Genomic DNA, 21078 nt, shown 5'->3' with positions numbered 1-21078 from the left:
GTCCCAACTATGGGTTAAATAGAAACCAACTTGAAAACAACAAATATATTCTATTAAAAATTTTTCTTCAAAATCTTTGGATTCGGCATTAAATAACCAGAAAAGGGTTGATATGCCGTAAAACAAAAACAACCAACCGATCTCGAAAATCAAAGATTCAACCTGCTAAAAATATTTCATCAGCCCCGTCAATTCTATTTTTAGATTGAGATGCGAAACAAAGAAAGAAAAAAGCAGCTGGCGAAACCCCTCCCCTCACCCATTCCGACTAGAGTCCACTCATTTTTCTCTGGAACCCTTAAGTGTTATGACGCATTTTCAAATATGGAAGAGTCAAAGAAAAAAATATACCAGCCAAAGGCGAACCGCGGAAAAGCTATTTTGGAAAACCAAAAACGAATGCCGACAGACATGATATGAAAAAAAAAAGTATTGAAAATCTGTGAATTTATTATTTGAATTTCTTTCCCCATAAGAGAACCCTCTCAGACTAAATGTGTCACTCATAAGTTGTGAAAAGAAAAAAAAAAGGACAAAACAAACAAAAAAAAGAAGACAAAAAAAAAGAATTCTGAGTGTAAATTTTTGTTTCCTTTTCTGTCAAACTGAGGACTGAATTTTTCCTCATGGTCGCATGGAGTCCAGTTACGCCGTTAATCCCTTTTCTTTCTTTTGCAGGATTTTCCGCTCAGTTTACATGCTTAGAAATATTTCCAAACCCCATTAATTTTGAATATATGTTTTTTCTCGTTAAATTTTTCTTTTCCTATCTTTAATAAATTTATTTTATATTAATTGGAAGTGTCCGTCTCGTTATTTCCCGCAATTTTATCGTGTTCGATTCTTGTGTTTATTTTACATCCCGCTTGTTTCATGCGAACTAATTGCTGTCTCTTGTTTCAACCTTTTTTGTAATAAAAAGGCAATTTGAACCTTACTGGGACCTTGACGATACACCTATGCAGAAAATTTTTCTGCCTGTGATAAATGTTTGCTTTTTGTAAATTTCTTTTCATACCCCCTTTGTTTGCTTTTTATTTTTTTAACCCCTTCCCCCCATCACATATGTGAAAACATTCACAGGCAACATGACTTGGAACAAATACATTGAGGATATTGTCAAAGCTGCTGTGAAGAAGATGGGCTCTCTTTACTGTGCTAGAAAGTTACTTACGCCTGAAAGTATCCTGTACCTCTACAAGGTCACCATTCGTCCATGCATGAAGTATTGTTGTCACATTTGAGTTGGTGCATCTACCACATCCCTCACTTTTGGACAAGGTTCAAAAAAGAGTCTTCAATCGAATAGGTCCCACACTATCAACCAAACTCCAACCTCTGTCCCATCACCAAAATGTTGCATCTTTGTGGCTGTTTTACAAATATTTTAATGGAATGTACTCTGATGAACTCCAAGGCTTTGTATCCTATTTTAATACCCTTACTAACCAGACAGGTAGCAAAATTCCACCCTTACACTGTAGAGATCCCTAGATACCTTCTACTCAAATAGTTTCTTTTTTCAAACTACTAGACTTTGGAATTCCCTCTCTCTTTTTTGCTTCTCTGACTGTACTGACATGGCGAAGTTCAAATGTAATGTGAACTTTTAGGGTCTCTCACTGTTAAACTCGCTACATAGTATCCTTGTAAATTTGGTCCCAAATAGTAGCTCCCTTACGACAAAGTGGCAATGTGCCTTGTTTAGGATGAAATAACAGTAAACAAAAAAAAAAAAAAAAAAAAAAAAAAAAGAAAATGTAAAATCATTGATCATGTGATTTTCTCTGTAATTTTTCCTTGTAATCAAATCCTAAACTTTTCATTTCTCTTTGCTCCTTCCTACCTTGTGGTGGTGAAAATGTCTGAAATTCTTTATTTGTCTTCTCAGAGTGGATTCAGAGATGAACTCAATGTTTTTCCTATAAGTAATTATTCTGGGGGGGGGGAATGGAAATGTAGTCACCATTGCAATAAAAACTAAAACGATGATGGAAGTATAAAAATATGCTTAAAATCAGCAGTTAATAATTTCAAACAAATATTACGTACACCTTGTGTGTGTGTGTGTAAACTTTTTATTTAACTTAAATTTGCTGTCTTTTTATTTTTTGTAGGTCAGCTACTGATTGCCCAGTCTCAGTCTGTCCTGGCCATGCAGAAAGCTGTTAAAAATATTCAACAGAAAATGGTTGAGCACAAAGAAAAGGTAAATTCACACCTCATTTTGAAATCGATACTGTACTAATTTAACTTCCAAAATTATAATTTAAAGGGTAGAAATATTTTAAAAAAATAGTTCAAAAACACAACTGGGCAACACTTATGTATTTAATTTTTGGAGAATGTATTCATTAAAGCGTAGGTGCTAGACAGCTACAATTTCTGATTCCCATTTTCAAAACCATCACAACAAATACCTGTTTAGCATCACTGCAAAGAACTTTTATTCCTATGCGTTCTTAAAAACAGAATGAAACTTCCATAAAGATGGCTTTTTCCAAAAACTTCCTAATTGTGGAACATAATATCACATGACTGCTTCCCTGCTGACTAGAATATAGTTGTCTTAAAGTCTGATATTGATATATTCTTGTCAAACTATCCTCTTAAGTAATTGAATCCTGTCATTTTCACCGATTGTTTTTAGTTCTCTCATAGTATTATTCTACATCCAATTGACAATGTCATAAACCGTTATCCTTCAGTAGCCTTTAGACTTAATAAGCAGTGACTCATTAGTATATAATAAAAATAAAAATACTTTTTCACCTGCTTAAAAAAATTTTTTGCTGAAAATCCTTTCTGCTACTGCCACAAAGAAGCATCACACTTTGAATATTCATTTATTAAAGATGTTTATCCCTTTCCCATATCTTTTAAAATTGTTGTATTTCATGAAATTTAATTGATTTTTTTTTTTGATGCTTTTATTTTCAGTTAATAGAACATTTGCGAAATGAATATCCTGTAAAATCTCGGATTACTGCTTGGAAAAATGAACAACTTCATCGGTTTGAGGTAAAAACAATTTTACATTTTTTGTGTCTTAACATCATTTTTTCTGTTAGTAAAATTTTTTTCTCCGTCATCAGCTATCATATTAAGTTTTCTTTCAATTTTCTCATTCATGCAATTTATGATTTTTATAAATGGATAATGACCAAAGAATCATTGTGTAAAATAAACAAAAAAAACAATGGAAACACATACCTTGTATACTTGTTGTAAAATCCAAGGAACATTTTTCAAAATTGAATGATAAATTCAATAATTTTATTATCTTTTTAAAAGTTGTACATTTTTCTTATATCAACTAATAACGGTATCAAACATAATGAGTTACTTCCGTTTAGCATTTTCTGTGCAGAGAGAACATGGGAGATTTTACAACATAGTGAACTGATAATCTTGCTAAATGCTCAAATCTAAATCTATTTTTAAATTAATTTCCACATTCTTTTTATCAACACAGTCATGACAATCATTTTGATTTTTAAAACTTCATAAATTAGAACAAGAGAGTGTGTGTATGGTTTATATGTAAATGTGCACAGATTAGGTTCTTAAGAACTAAATCTCTTCTGTTCCTATTTACAATGCCTCCCCACGGGACAGAGTTAGACACCAGGATCGTTTTTTAACGTGGAGAAAAGGAACAAAAATAAAAATTGTCTCAGTCGTGAAGGATTTCTCCTCCACTGACAGAGAACAAGAAATTGAAGTGCAGCATCTGAAGAACAGATATTACACTTTGATCTTGTCCATAAGGCCAAGTTAACTAAATCTCTTATGTTTCTGAAAATTACTGTTGAAACTTTAACAAAAGAAATTACGAAGTATTATAACTGCATATTAACTTTTTACAACAAAACTTTTGATCATCTATTTTTAGATAAATATTTTTTTTAGTTTATGGAATAAAATATAAAACCAATTGTTAGTTAAATCCGTTTTTTTTTTTTTTTTTTTTTTTTTTTTTGAAATTAGGATATTAGTGATTTTTAAAAATGTTTAAATTATTTATGACAAATTAATCTATCTGCATACTTTAGAAAGCTTCGACACATGCTTGAAAACAGAATTTGACCCATGCTTTCGGACATTTCCGGAAAACTGCTGCCAGAATTAGTTTCGCTTTTATTATACAAAAAAGCTTAATGCACATGCGGCGATCAAAAAATGTTGAATATTTATCTTTTCAAAGTCGAGCAAATTAAATAGACAGGTGACCCCCGTTGTTAACTCGTAGATATTATCATTTAGACATGATATAAAAAGTTTTAAGAAGTGAGTCAACCGATCGCTTCTTGAAAAAAAAGCTTTTCTTGGGCATACACAAAAAGCGAACATGCATGCATACATACATACATACATGCATACATACATTTTCGCTTTTATATTCATAGGTGAACTGATTTCACTCCCATGCACAAAAATATTATATTAGCATCATGAAAGAAAATCCTAAAGGGAAGTAACTCATTAAGTTTTATACCTCTAATAATCTATGCAATCTGTTCTCTTCAGAGAATTAATTTTACCTGGTCTGGAATGAATGATCTCTCATTTGTTTATATGAATCGTTAGTTTTTAATTGTCCAACTACTACTCCTGCCATATATATATAATTTTTTTTTCTCTACCCGCAGGTTGAATTCATCAATCAAAACTTGTGGTCTGCCCATGAAATTGCAATCAGTTTGTGTGAAGAACAACAACAAAAACAAGCGATTTATTTTCTGAGACGAGATTTGAACTTTATCAAGGAGGTTTGTTATTTTATATTACAATAAGATTGTGTGTGTAGGTGTACAAGAGACTGGTTTAAGCCAATTTCATCATTTGTTCAAATTGCTCCCGCATTTCAAAGGATTTCTGCATATATACTAGAACGTATATTATGTATAACATAGATCAGGGGGTCATCTTCGTGTAGACTCTTATTTAATTATTTACTTAAAAAAATTGTTTCCATCAGTTGTCCAATTTCAGTTATTAAAATTATAATGTCTCTTGTCACTGTGTGTTTGTTTTAGTGATTTCTGCTGACTGGCAACAAATTTGTTGCTGCAAACGAAGTTATCGAACATACTTATCACATCAATTACTCAATTAATTCAAGGTGTCTTTAAGAAGAGAATGATTTATTCACTATGATCGTCCAGCGTTACAAAGTCAAGCAAGGGTATGCAGAAAAGACAGAAGAGATACTTATTTTAAGCTAAATTGTTTAATCATTTTATCACTTATTGCATTATCTTAAAACATGTCTTTCTAGCTTAGTTGCTTTCACCAAACCCTAACAGATAACAACCACTCCTCTTTCAAACATATGTCAGACACCATATCTGTTTAATTATTATTCCTTCCAATTCTCATGGACAAAGTTTATTTCATGACAAGCTAACCCTGTGACCTCACCAGTATAATACATCCTGTTTACTAATAAGGCTAGCTTCACCCAAATTAATATATTTTAACTAATATTTATACTAATAAGGCTAGATTCACCCAAATAAATATATTTTAACTGATATTTATGTTAATACCTACCAATATTTAAAATTATATATTAAGGAGTATTCAATTTGCATACTTCGGCAATGCACGCTATAAAAAAATTACATTTGTAAATAGAATCGTGTAAAAAAAAAAAAAAAAAAAAAAAAAAAAAGAAAGTACACAATATTTACAATTTTTTTCATCACTACAATTGCATCAATTGTTTTTATATCAGTATCGAAAACTGTGCATATTAGTTTATAACAACAAACATGTTTTTATTTAATCTTGACAAATATTTTTTTTCTTTACTTTATGGATTAAATAAAAAATACTATTATGTAAAGAAAAGTTTTTCTGTCTGTATGTACGATTAAAACTGAAAATATGAAAGACTCTTACAAACCTTGTATATTCGAATTCAGTATGACTCTCATTTGGTTAGGATAAAAAAAAAAGAATATATTCTAGTATTCATTTGCTTTGTGCAGGGATAGTTGGAAATAAAATTCTTTGTTTCAATCTTACTGCACTGATTCTGCTTCTTATTTCATTCTATCTTTCTATTGAAGGAATGGTTTTTGTTTAGAATGCTTCCTATATTAAAAAGCAAAAACAATCCGTATAATGTATGTACATGTGACAGAATAAAAATGTAATATTCCAAAAATCACATAAATTGCTCAAATAATTTTATTTTTAAGAAAATCAAACTTTATGAGCATCTGGGGAATGACTCTCGTCTGTCATTTTAAAAACAATATCAAGAAACAAAGGGAGATAACTCGATAATAATTTGATCGCTTAAAAACGATTTTCTTCATAAAAATAAAACTACTTAATCAATCTATGTAACTTTTGAAATATGATATATTTTGTTTTGTCACGGGTATGGACAGCATGCAAATTTTTCTTTGTTTTTTAATATGGGGGAGTTCTGGATAAGATGGAAGGAGCTGCCAAAGCCTGTATATGAATTATTGAGAAAGAGGGGCAGTTGGAGAGAATAGTATTTACAAAAAGTAACATGATTGTGGAAGTTTTAAAAAGAAACATGTTACATACTACTCCTTTTTTTAAATTTTTTTTTAAAACTCTTTTCTTATCCAGGATGCAAGGTAATATTGCAAGCATAGTAATAAAATCCATTTCTGGTCATTATCAAAATGTTTAAATTGATTTTAATCATTAGCAATTAAATAGCTATTAAACCAGTCAATTTTTTAACATTTTTATACCATGAAAGTAAAAATATCATCAACTTATATGATCTCTTTGATCTTTTTTCAGTTTTTATTTTTACTGTTAAAATATTTGCAACAAATGATAAAAACATGGATTAGTATGGTACGTCATTTTGACTGGATCGATTCTGCTTATCCAATTCTTTCTTGAATCAGAAGGATCACATGTTGGTTGTCATGATCCATGGTGAAAATGATGTGCAACTGACTGGAGTCAAACTGAACACAGTTAGGTCATCAGTCTGTATCGTTATCCACTTCACCGTAGTCATTTTCTTCCTACAAAGAATAATGAAATTTGTTTTCTGTTTTTTTTTCATAAAAGATTTTTAACAAACTTAACTAATTTTTCAAGTAATAAACACGTTCACAAAATTAAAATTAATAAATACAGATCTGATATAGCATTTACATTTTATTTACTTTTACAGCGAGAACATATATTGCGCAAGGAGCTTGGTCGAGTGAAGGTACCAACCCAAGTATTCACATTTTCTACAAAGATTTGGTTTCCTCAGCATTGGATGATTGTTCGGCAGACAAAGGGGGATACAGAAGTGATGCCAACCATTATTCGAGATGGTGCAGCCCCGGCTGGACCTATTAGTAAAAAAGAGGTTTGTATAACATTAAAACTTGAGAAATATAAAACATAATTGGAGGGAGAAAAAAAAACATTGAGAACTTAGAATGTCTGAGAATGAACAGATGTGGTATGATAGGGCTGTCCTCAGAAAACTGCACCAAATTTATACTGACAGTAAAGAAATCAGCTTTGTTTCATTAATGTTAGTTTTTATACAAATAACTAAACTGTTGGCATGCTATGTAAGTGTGAAAAGCTTGCGAGGAAAAGATTTTTTGACTGAATGTGTGAAAAGGTTTTTAGCATCAGGACCGGAAAGAGCTGAGGATGATTGCATTTGAGAAGGGAGTGATGGGAAGTTAGAAAAACAAAAAACAAATAACTAATTATGGCTAAACCTTTGGGCTGATGGAGTGATAGTAACTAAAATATGATGATTGCTGTTCTTATTTAGGGACATGCAAGAATATTGGATTTTAAGCTGAATCCACTGTGAAAAATTTTCCCCACTCTTTATCTGTGCCTAAATCAAAACGTAGATTCCATGAACAAAGCTTCTTTCTTAGAACTGTACGCCTGTGGAACTCTGTTCCGTCTGCCTGCTTCCCACCTGACTACAACCTGGAGGTCTATAAGTCCAACGTTAACAAATTCCTAATGAACCACCCCTCTTAAGTAAACACTTCATTAAATCTCCACACTAACGTACTGTACTTGCAATAACACTTATCCCTGAGTGGCCTCCGGGCCTTGATAAGTGGTGACCACCGTGTAAAAAAAAAAAAAAAAAAAAAAAAGAAAATTATTTTTCTGATACAATTTTGAATGTAAATCACATTTTGTAGTTAATAGTGATTATCTCCCTTGATTCATATCTAAACTTAACAGAGATATAACACTGATTTTCCATCAAACTTAGTTTCAGGGTCATGTCAGATTAACCATTTTTTTCTGAAAAATCCATTTTCAACTTAATATTAATTCATAAACAACTCCTGTAACTCACTAATTATATATCTGATATGTGTTTAAATCAGTAGGGATTGTTAAAAACTTAATTCATTGTATTGTTGAAAACTTAATTCATTATATTGTTAAAAACTTAATTCATTATATTGTTAAAAACTTATGTTTGGTTAATTTTAATCCTATTATCACATTTTATCATAATTTTTAAATTATTTAAAGTTGAAAGAACACACAGAATGCTAACATTTAGTATTCATGCGAGATATCAAATTATTTCCTTTTCATCATCAACAACAGAAACAATGGTTGCTTTTTATATCAGCAATAGTAGTTCTCCTTTCCTCTTTTCACCAATTACAGGTGTTCGTTCTTAGTAGTAGCAGTACTTCTCTTCACTAACAGCAATCCACAAACAAGAGATAACCGACACATGCGCAGGTTTTTGCACATGTGTCGGTTATCTCATGACATCCAAACACAAAACTCATCTTTTGGGTAAAAATCGCAACTCCTTTATTTAACTATTTTGGTCAATAGTCAGCAGTGACTATTTTGTGTCACCATGACTCTTGCTTCTAAATCAAATGGTTATATGTTTGTGCCTATGTGTGGACACTGTTTTCTTCTAGTGAACACATGTTAATTAATTGTGGCTGCTAATCCCTTGGTCTCTCTGCACTGTCACCATGCTCCTCCTGTATTCTCATAAGCATAAAGGTGGCATCCCAACAACAACCATTTTTGTTGGGTGCAGAGCTTCAAAGGCGTGGGTAAATCATTCAATGCATTGTTTCATCATCACATCTCAGACTCTCTAAAGACATTGTGCTGTCAGTCGTCCAACAAATGGTACGATAGTAGATACATGGGCCCTTCGCATGTCGGGGAATTCCATCCACCAGGACAGACAAACTGTGGACGAATTATTTCTGTTACTGTGACTAAATTTCGTGATGAGCCAATTTTTCGTGTGACTTCAATTAGATGCAGTTTCCAACCTGGAACAGATTGTGTCCATGATCTGCTGATGGTGGTGCAACATCAACCCCTTTTTACCTGAACTTCATCACAGTAGATCATATTGGTTAGTGTGGTCGAATACAAGTCATTGTCTGTTAGAGTTATGTTGTGCAAATAGACAGCCTCTTTTATGAAACAGCACATCCTAGCTGCAGTCCGTTTTGCGGTAAAATTAGGTCAATAATCAATAGATGGATATCCTTTTGATTCTGTAAAACTTAGAACTGAATTTTTTTTTTCTTTTCTGAAGCATGACACTTACACAGTGGACAAATATTTGCGCAGAAAAACAAGCACACGTTATCCGATGTGGAGATGGTGGAATTACGTCCATCGAACGTGGGCGTGGATGTGGAATTCTATGTTCTTATTCTGGGTAAGTTGTATTTTTTTATTTAATTTAAAAAATAATTTTTTTCTTTCACTGAAGCAGAAGTTATGTTTTTGTGTGTGTGTGTGTGTGTGAAAGAACTTTGGAAATATAATGAAGTGCATTGTTTTGGAGGAACCATGAATAAATGCATTTCTTTGCACTTAAAAAAATGCTCAGTCAGATTTTTGTTTCTTTCCTATTTATATTTTATTTGTTTGCTACTTTGCGGCGGTACCAGACAGTGTGTGGGTCAGAGAGGTTTGAAATGTAACAACACAGATAAACAGTAATGACCACATTACAGTTTTGATCATTGTAGAGATTCACTACTTGCCAATGAAGTTTTGCATCTTATATGGCTTTGAAAAGTTCAGACAGGGTTGAAATATTGACAGATTTTAAACCTTTTATCTTCCCAAATTTTATGTATGTGTTTGATGTTCTTTGATAAGTTACCATCATGCAAAATTTCAGCCTGAAAAGATAAATAGTTTCTGAGGTATCAACGTTTTCATGACATAACTTTTGGAAGACTTCATACAATATGGAGAAGTAAGACCTAATTAAGATTTCAGCCCATCCTTGCATTGTTAGGTCAAGGTATGCAATCTCATGACTGACATTTGTTTCATTTGTTTTTGAAATGTTCGAAAAATGAAAAATAAACAGTTTCCGACTTCAATGAGAAATCATTAGACGCTAATGTTTCTATATGTCGGGTTGTGACAAAAGTGCCGTCCAATTTTTTAAGTCTCAAAAGTTTACTATTTTTATTGTACATCAATTACTGCCTAAATATGACATCATTTATCAAATGTAGTCAAAGTTGACCCAAAGGCTCCTCTCCATTGACTACTACACTGAGATGTATTGGTTAGTGCCACATTTTTTGCTGAATGACTTCACTTACCATTGTTGCTCACCTTATAATGCTGAATGTTTAGTAAGAGAGCATAATGTACCATTTTTTAAGTCTTTGTTATAAATCCACTGAGGATTGAACCCTCGTCTCTCAGTCCATCATGATTGGGTTCAGGTGTTGACTAGCAATATTAATTTTGTTAATTAAAATTAGCTAAAATCAATTATAGATGTAATTTATTGGAAGGGGCGAGGGTTCAATATACTTTTGACGGAGATGTCTAAAAAGATATTCTCAATTTTTGTCATTTGAAATTGGTGAACATAATGAATTAAATAATTGAAAGGGAGAGGAAAAAAACAAATTATTATTAAGAAAGATTAACTTAGAATGGACAGCTAAAACTACCTTGATATATCTATATTAGTGTTGGGGCAATGAATCAGAAAGATCGGAACTTTTTGGGGATATTGGTATCAATATCGGAAAAATTTGTGCTGTTTTTCCAATGCTAAAAACGATTCTTTTATCTTTTTTATTTGATTTTGTTTAAAGCAAAATCTTCCACTGTTGGTAGTAATGATTAAACATTAAATATTTATTGATTTTAAATTAACACTAAAATTAAAATCTATAGATCTGTAATACCACCCTGAGCAGGTTCTCGTCGTACACACGGGCAGGGAAATGTGCACTAACCCTATGTACTGGTGGCTACACTTTTATCTTTGTCTAGTGGTGGATCCTTCAAAGGTGACTAGATTCTCACTGGTCACTGGAACTATCGCTCTGATGCTCTGGGCACACAAAACGTGCATAACCCTTTTGCACTCTGGTTAGCCATTCATTGGCTTGATATCCTGTTCCTTTTCATAGATGGTCTGGTGCTGCTGGTATATCGCTTTTCTTGGTGCAGTCTTGGTTGGTTGTCAGCAATGTAATTAACTGGGTTTTCAAATCAAAGCAATTTAATAACTCTGAGGTCATTTTTTTATAAACGAGAATAATTATTCAAAAGATATTCAGGGTACACTTTGTGCAAAGGAAAATTAATTCTTTGGGTTCTTAATGGCTTCATCATGCAATATGTTTTCAACCTAGGTTCATTCAAACAGCTTCTTAGTGCATTTAGCTCTTCTGGGGAGGTTTCTGGCTCCTGGGCAGGAGCCCAAAGCAATCCATACTTTTCGATGCCAGCAAGCAAGTCTTCTCATTTTCAAAACACAATGTTTTTTTTTTATTGAACCCTAATTTTGCCCACTATATCTTTGAGATTAGAATTTCCTCCTCTGCTGTTTGGAGATGACTCTTTTCTTTATCGTTTTCCTTTTCTCTTTTCCTCTGAATCTCTTTCTTTTTCTATCTTAAACCATATTTCTCTTTAATTCTCTTTTTTCTTTTCTTTCTTTCTCTCTCTCCAACTGATTTTTCTCTTAAAGAAACTGTTTTATCAGCTATGCCCTTCAATCTTTCAGTTTAATTCCCATCAGTTACATGATGGTTCGACACTTAAAATAAAACACGTGGTCCAATGACAATATCTTCCTAGATATTAGGGCAGACTTCTCGTCACCAATGTCAACTTCATTTTGCTGAGAAATTTCTTTTCTGTCCACCGTATCAGCAATTAAAACATATTCCAGACTTTGGAGAAAAGAATGAATTTCCTAAACCTCATGCCAAACACCTCACCTAACCCTTAGCCCATAAGCAGGGTGAATTGGTGTTACCTGGGCATGCAACATAATTACAGATCATCCCTTACAAATGTATTTTTATATTTGAGAAAATATCCACACATTTAACATGCCATCATAACTCAAGACTGTACAAAGAATGTTCCAAAACTCATTGCTACTACTCACAATGCCTGTAAATTAACTCTAAATATATCTACATTTATGTCAGTTTTTTTGTCTGCCACACCTGGATTAATAATACTATTTCAGCTGCCTTTTGTGTGCCTTGGTGAACAAATTTCTATACCTTCATTCTGCTGATAAACTTATTTCTTGTTATATTTTTTCCTCTTTTTTCCTTTAATTCCTAACACTCGGGAGGAGGGGGGCGTTGATAGTATCACACACTAACAATAAACAGTATTTTTGAGAGAGCATCACTATTCAAGAAAAAAAACAGATATTTGATGCATAATATCAAGATTGAATTAATTTTGTTGTTGTTATTAAACTCATAAAAAAAAAGAATTCAGATTTTATCTTCTTTTTTAAAAAAGCATTAAATATATTTCCTTTTAATGATCATTTTGTTTTTTTGTTTTTTTCAGGTGGTGATTCCGTGGTGCAGTCCAGTCAGTTTCCGAGCCTTGTTTTTTACCAATCCTTTCAAACCAGATTTAGAGTTGAGTCCTCTGGATGTAAGTATCATCTTTTTTAAAATAAACAAACCATAACAACACTATACACATTTGCATCATCCTCTTTCCTTCTGCTGTTGCTATTCCTCTTCTCTCACCAATTCTCACTTCATTCACTCTGCTTCCCATCTACTAAAACATTCAATGTGAAAACAGCCAAGCACATAAGATAAGAGTTTTAGTACATTACAGATTTTATTTTAATGTTGTAATTGATTTTAGTTTTTAATTTTCCATATTACCAAAAATCCTGGATTCAGCATTAAGTAACTTTAAACCAGCCAACTAGATGAGTAGTTAATTATGGTAGCATGATGTTGTCCACCCTATTTTAGAAGTCTATGGACTCTTCCAGTACTATAAATAAAGTTATGACAAAGTGTCATAGTTGTTATAACGGCAATCACTGGTTGCAGTCATAGCCATAATATCATATGCAGGTTTTCTGTAACATACTATTCTGTAGTTTTATAAATACACTCGTGTAAATATCCAGTGCAGGTCCATAACACCCCCTCCCCCCTCTGACGAAAAAAAAAATCTTTATGAACTTATAATGGAAAAAAATATATTGTATACCAAAAATCACATAAATTGATCGAGTAGTTTTATTTTAATAAAACAAAATAAAATTTTATGGCTGAATGACAATCGATCTCTTGATAGCATTTTGCAGGACAAGGGAAATATTTCCAAACCAAACTTTTGCAATGTTTTAGAAATGTTTTAGAAAGCCATTTTTAAAATAGGTAGGAGATAAGGCACTGGAAAAAACTCAAACTCGCTTAGCAATGATTTTTTTATAAAAATAAAATTACTTGATCAATTTATGTGATTTTTGGTGCATAATATTTTCTTTACGCCATGGGTACATATGTCATAAAGAATTCTCTTTATTTTTGTGTCTTTTTTGGAGGTGGACAATATAGACTAGCACCAAATATACCACCATGTTGTCTTAATTATTATCGACTTTTCAATGTCACACCAGATAATTTACTCTTGGGATGTTTTGTCTATTTTATGTTGATTGAAATTTATTTGGTGAATCTATATTGAAATCATGAATCTTTATTTTATATGGTGAATCTTTATTGAAATTAAAACGTTTACTAATTTTGGATGATATTATTTTGTTTTAGTTTCTAAGTTTGTGCTAAATTTTAAACTATCTGTGTGTCGTGTCTTTTTACTTTTATTGGTGTTTTGTCTTTTTTTTTTTTTGAAAATGTTTTTTAATAGAATTAAAAATTTTCAATTTAATGAAAAATGTCAAATTTTGACAAAAAATATTGTCCAAAAACGTTTCACCCATGTTTGCACTGTAAAGTTAAAAGGAATAAGAAAGAAAATGTCTGAAACTTGAAAGTTTTTGAAAAGCGGAAAGAAAATGTAAAAATTATCAATTATTAAAGAAAAAAGAAGACATTGTCTCATTATGGAATTAGTGAAAGATTTTTTTCTTTTTTCACAATTTATTTCATATTGCAGAGGTTGACTTTCTCTATACACTTGAATATCTTCAGCTGGCATGTTTTTTATTGTATGATAGGAGAGAAGTAAAAAAAGTTTTTAAATTTTTTTTCACAATATTATTTTGTATTCCTGCACGTCACCAGTTGAAAACGAATAAAGAAAAGTTATAAGCTTTTATACTTTTCGTATTCTTTTTTATTCATATATATATATATAGAGAGAGAGAGAGTGGGACGATAAAAGTGTCACCCTTAAAGAAAACAACACTACAGCTTTATTTTAAAACTTTTATTGAAAAAAATAAATTCAGGTAACTTGATTATGTAGTAGAGCTGACAGCTATTCAATGTAGCTGCCTTCAGCCTCAATCACCACCTCTATACAGGTACAGAACTTTGGGTAGGCTTTTTCACAAGCGCAAACAGGAGCTCAGTGAATGGCGGCAATCAGGCTGGCTTTGATGTTGTGGGAGGCCATGTTGGTGATGTTCTTGACCTATGACCAAACAAAGTATTCCAGTGGATTTAAGTCAGGAGAGGAAGGAGGGCAGTGAGAGAAGGATAAAAAGTCATAGCACTCCTTCTGAAGCCAAAACTTGTGGACCAGCGCCAAGTCTTGCTGCCATACCCACGGTCTGCTTGCAGCCACTTGATTGCACACTCTTCAGTACATCCAGGTACACTTTGGTGTTGATTTATAAGCTAACTTTGAAGATGTGAGATGGCATGATGTGGCCCTCACTTGGAACCACACCAAACACCATAACTGTGGCTAGAAACTTTGTTTTCATCACCTTGGGCACGCCCCTGTTATTCGTGGCAATTCAGCGATGCATTTTGAGGTCCTGTTGTCATAACTTGGATCAGTAGGGAGCATGAGTTGTACAGCGGCGCATCTCCAATCTTGCTCGTTGAATGTTGTGTCACTTTCAGACATGATAGAAGGCTCCTATCGCTCTTGAGATTTGTACACAACTGACCAAGTAGTAGATGATCTGCAACAAAAAAAAAAAAACGGTTTTCATCAAATGAAAATAGGATCATGTCATATTTTCTAGAGCAACCATTTTATCATTTCACCCTGTATATATGCATTTTACTTTGACAAGGAAATTTCAAAAACTCAGATTAAAATAAATAAAATTTATTTTATCAAACAATTTTCTATAAAAACCTACCATCACAACAGTATTTAACAACATTTAAAAAAAAATTTCTATACTTTCTATTGATTGATATATATATATATATATATATATATATATATATATATATATATATATATATATATATATATATCAATAGAAATACACTCATACAGGGTGTCAAAAAATCACTGAAGAGTTTTTAACTTAAATAGATTCTTTATTGTTTATATCTTTCTATAATTTTTACATAATCTGACTAAGACATTGGGAAATTTAAAAAGAAGAAAATGCAAAATTCAAACAATCTTTATTTATGAAAAATAATGCCTTTTAAATGTTGCCCATTTTCAACTTTATCCTTGTATTTTCAATTGACAATGTCAAATGACCACAACATTCCCCAGGCTTGACTAGCCCTAACTTTTTCTTGTGGGGATATCTTAAAGAAAGAGTCTGTTAACAAACCCCAAACCCTGCAAGAATTGAAGGAAAGCAGCAGGAATGAAATAAAGGAGTTAAATCGCAATCCAGAGATTCTGCAATCTATCATGAATAACGTTGTGGAAAGAGCACAAATATGCAACATTAAAAAGACTATTTTTCATAAATAAAGATTGTTTGAATTTTGTTTTTTGTTTTTTTTAAATTTCCTAATGTCTTAGTCAGATTGTGTTAAAATTACAGAAAAATATCAAAAATAAAGAATCTATTTAAGTTCAAAAAACCACTTCAGTGGCTTTTTGGGCACCCTATAGAGCTATACATCTATAATATAAAGCTGAACGTCTGTGTGTGTGTCTGGTCACGAATAGGCTCCTATATGGGTTGACTATTATAGAAAACTGATCACATATAATGATAGAAGAAATAGGTATGTTTGATCTGGCATAATGATGATTCATTAAAATTGTAGGGTCTGTGAACTTGCCTGGTCCACAAAGTATGGAAATAAAAAATTTAAATGAACTTCTGCATGTCAGTACAGTTGGGGAAGTAGGAACCTGGCAAGGAGTTCCAAAGTCTAGCGGTTCTGGGGAAGAAACTACTGGAGTAGAAAGATCTTTTACATCTAGTGATCTCTACTGTGTGGGGGTGGGATTTAGCTGCCTGTCGGGTTTGTTGAGGGTGTCTATGTCATGGGGGCACAAGTGTCTGCAGTTCGCCAGAGCATTCACCATTAAAATACTTGTAGAACAGGCAGAGGGATGCAACATTTCGCCGATGGGACAGAGGCTGAAGCTTGGATGCCAGTTCAGGGCCTATCAGATTGGCGACTCTCTTTTGAACTTTGTCTAGGAGCAAGAGACTAGTAGCAGATGCACCAGCCCAAATGTGACAGCAATACTCAATACATGGGCGAATGGTGGCCTTATAGAGGTACAGGATACTTTCGAGTGTTAGTAGTTTTCTAGCACGGTAGAGAGAGCCTACCTTCTTCGCAGTGGGCCTGGCAATGCTTTCAATGTAATTGTTCCAATTCATGTTTCCTGTGAACGTTAGGCCAAGCAGTTTGAAAGATGTATTCTCAGATAAAGAGTCACTGGCCATTGCTATTGGTGGCAGAGAAGGTTTCTTGTAATTATTGAAGGAAACCAGTTTAGTCTTGGCAGCATTGAATGTGACCATCTATTTTTGTCCCCATTTGACTACAGATTGGAGGTCATCCTCTAGTGTTTTTGCTGTTTCTTTAGATATGTGTTCATTTGTTTTCCTACCATGCCTGTTATAGAGTGTGGTATCCTCAGCATATATACCCATCTCAGAGGCAGTTTTGTCGGGGAAGTCATTAATGAATATTAGGAACAATAGAGGTCCAAGGATAGACCCCTGAGGCACTCCCGCATTTATCTCATATTGTTTAGATGTACGGCCGTCAAGGACAACCTGGATTTTTCTCTTATCTAAGAAGGATTTAATTATATTAAGTATTCTACCAGTGATACCGTATGATCTAATTTTCCTGAGGAGACCCTCATGCCATACCCTGTCAAAAGCCTTGGATATATCTAGAGCTACTGCTCTGCCCTCCACCGCTTTGTCAAGTGACTGGTATATACATTCAAAGATTACAGTGAGGATGTCTGCTGTGGAACGGGCTTGTCTAAATCCATATTGTTTGTCAGTCAGAAGTTTAGCATCTGTAAGATGACGGACTAGAGCATGGTTAATTATGGTCTCTAATATTTTGGTGAAAAGTGGGAGGAGGCTAATGGGGTGATAATTTGATGAGTCAGTTCTTTCACCAGAATTCTTGAATACTGGTACCACAGAAGCAGTTTTCCAACAAAAATTGAATAAAATTGATATTAATCTATAATTGATTTTCTTTCAAAGATAAATGAAGAACTCTGGATAAAATTACAGAAACTTAAAGTTGATGGATCACATCATATAGTTGAGAGAAAAACTGAGTAGCAAATAAGATTTCAAATAAACAAAGATGAAATGAAATTTGGTTTTAATGCCTGGGTGAAATATCATTGGTGGTATATTTATTTTAAGACAAATGCAAAAGAAGTACCTTGGTAAAAAAAACAAAAAAAAAAACTTTTGATTTTGGTAATTTGAAGAAGGCTTTTAACAGAGTGCCAAGAGATGTTGTTCAGTCGGCTTTGCTTCAAGTGAGGGCAAAGAAATGCTTGTTGACGGTTGTTTAAGCAATATACTGGAATGCTCAAAGCGGTGTTAGAATTAGCAACACATTTATTAACAGCTTTCATGTTAAAGTTAGAGTAAATCAAGGATTTCTACTTTTCATTTGTCTTAGAAGTGTTGTCTTATTTTGAAGAGATGCTTTTACGCTGATAATTTAGTACTTGTTTCTAAAACAATCAAAGGTCTACATGTTGATTTTAAAGACTTTGAATAATGTTATTGAAAGTGAAGTTTACCAAAACCAATATCATGATCATTGACTGTAGCATTGGAAAGTCACCAGGAAAAGAATAGTCAGGAGTAATTCAATTTTTTGTGGTACTTGTAAGCATTGAGTATATAAGAAATGCAGTGGAATGACAGAAAAGATGATGACCATTTTGTGTGCAAGAAGTATTGAAATGTAGAACAATGGAGGCAGATGTGGAGACAGTGTATTTGAATGGCGAGATTATTTTATTTGTCCAGAATTTTTTTTACCTTGATACCATTGGAGCACAAGGAAAAAAATAAATGGTCCACTTGTAGTTGTTTTTCAGTAGTCTGCAACATCGTTTTTTTTGTTTTTGTGTATTTATTTATGACCGAAATAACATTTTATAGGCAAAATAATTGTAAATTATTACAAAAAGTAAAAACACTCCTATGCAATGCCATATGTGGATGGCTAGTATTGGATAAAGTGTTTTTATATATTGATTTCTAATTGTTCTTTTTATATTTTTTATAATTTAGTTTTAATAGAAGTCATTTTCTCTGCCTAAGCATTTATTTCTTGTTCTTCAACCAGGGTGTCCTCTACCCGAAAGAGTCATCTCTTACTCACACGCTCATATCTCGCCTACGACTGCTGTGGAAAAATGTCCGACAATCTAGAGCCAGCTTTGAAGAGGCTCCTGATACAGGTAATTGCACTTTCTGCTTTGTTTAATATTTCGTTGTTTATCACTTTATCAGGGAATTCTTTGGCAAAGAATAGTTTCTCTACTGAGTTGCATTTTGTCATGCAAAGATAATTAAAAAAAAAACAAGCAACATCTATAATTTTTCATTAACAGCAACTGTTAGCTGTTTAACTGCCAGATGAATTTCAATATCATACCTTTTAATGTTATCTTCTATCTTATAAAGTAAAGGTCTATTTCTTGAGTTTTGTCACCAATAGTTTCTGTCTTACAAAATTAACATTTCATTCTGAATAATCAGTTATTGTGGATCATGCTACTATTTTCTTTAGAGCAATAAAATCTCATTCGATTTAATCCCATTCAAAAAATACTTTATCTTACTAGGGATATTTTTCAGATGGCTGCCAGTTTTTTAATCAACATCAAATTTTAATTAAAATGGATGCCTTATTTATGTTCAACAGCAAATATTGCTACTAATAGTAAATACTACTTAATATTGCTGCATTTATTATTAATAGAAAATAATATTTTATATTTTGGTGATCTTCAAACTCTCCTAAACAAGTGAAGACCGGGTACAATCTGACAAGATTCAAATGTGATATATGTTATAAATGTATATGGGCACCAGAAGTGACAGAAGCCATGTGATATTTATTGATTTTGAGAAAATGGTTGGAAAGTTGGATATTCAAATTTGACATCAAAATCTGACCCCAAAAATCGTCATGAGCAGGGAATATGTGCCTACATTAGAGATGGCTTTCCATGTAGTAGGGACATCTCCAAAAGAAATCCTAATTTGCCCTACATGTGCTTCAGTAGCACTTGCTCACAACACAGCATTCATATTTGCTCTCTATCGACCCCATAACAGCGGAGTTACTATCATTGATATTATCTCTGAAAAAATTGACCATATTCTGTCTACCCATCCCTTCGCCAACATTCACATCCGCAGAGACTTCACAACATTGAATGGCTAGTTCACACAAACAAGACAGATGATGAGGGGAAGTACTATCATGATTTCTCGATTGCCTATGACCTAATGCATATTGTCCACGAACCCATCCTTATGCCTGACTCCAACAATCTCCTTGACCTGTTTCTTACAACTTGCTCTGATATATGCTCATCCCCCATTCCGTCTCCATTGGGATCTTCCAACCACTCAGTTGTCTCAGTTAAGTTAAAAATAAAATGTAATCAGTCTTCTGATATACCTCTCCATCGTACTGTGTTTAGACACTCTATGGCTACTTAGGATGACTTCCGAACATTCATATCAGATATCTCTCTGCACTCTATGTTAAAAAAGAATGTGTTCTCTATAGTATCAGACCTGACTGAATGGTTAACTGTGGGTATAGACCGCTTCATACCCTCCAAAAGATTCCAGCTAAAGCACAACAGCCAGCTATGTTTAACTCTAGAATGTGCCACTGCCATTGTGCACAGAAATCACTATTTCCATTGCTTCCAGCATAATAGAACTGCCAACAATCATTGCAAAAGAGTAATAAAGAATGCAAGAGATTCGTATGTTCATAATACATTAAATTTAAAGTAGAAGAGCAGCAGCTTGGCTCCCATCAGATTTGTCGAATAACAAAGAGGGTCCTGAACAGAAGCGTGTCCTCTATCCCTTCCATCATCGATGGATCTGAGGTAATCTTGTCAGCATCTGATAAAACAAAACTTTTTGCCAAGAATTTTGCAGCATATTCTACTCTTTGCGATCATAGTGGCCTACCTCCCGTATTTCCTCCCATGATTGAAAATACACCAAGCGACATACAACAAATTTCTGTACGTGATGTTCCCAAGCTTATCAAAAACTTTGATTCTAATAAAGCAACTGACCCCGACAGCATTCCAGTCATAGTACTCAGAAAACTTCAACCGGAACTAGCTCCCATACTTACAAAGCTGTTTGTTGCCTTAAAGAGA

General features: G+C 33.1%; 1 protein-coding gene across 1 annotated transcript in view; it reads left to right on the top strand.

Moving 5' to 3' along the window:
• LOC145292979 (uncharacterized) overlaps positions 1 to 21078 on the top strand; it is a 485581-nt gene that overhangs the window by 205353 nt on the left and 259150 nt on the right. The window contains exons 14-20 of the mRNA XM_080139221.1: positions 2118 to 2209; positions 2941 to 3021; positions 4653 to 4772; positions 7181 to 7366; positions 9575 to 9700; positions 12847 to 12936; positions 19005 to 19119. Coding sequence (XP_079995347.1) covers positions 2118 to 2209; positions 2941 to 3021; positions 4653 to 4772; positions 7181 to 7366; positions 9575 to 9700; positions 12847 to 12936; positions 19005 to 19119 — 810 coding nt within the window. The remainder of the gene's footprint in view (positions 1 to 2117; positions 2210 to 2940; positions 3022 to 4652; positions 4773 to 7180; positions 7367 to 9574; positions 9701 to 12846; positions 12937 to 19004; positions 19120 to 21078) is intronic.

This window comes from Euprymna scolopes, chromosome 14 (genome assembly GCF_053919585.1).
Source record: "Euprymna scolopes isolate OS-2025 chromosome 14, ASM5391958v1, whole genome shotgun sequence".
In the NCBI taxonomy this organism is placed as follows: domain Eukaryota; kingdom Metazoa; phylum Mollusca; class Cephalopoda; order Sepiida; family Sepiolidae; genus Euprymna; species Euprymna scolopes.
The sequence above is the reverse complement of the archived record's forward strand: the minus strand, read 5'-3'. Positions and strand labels throughout refer to the sequence as shown.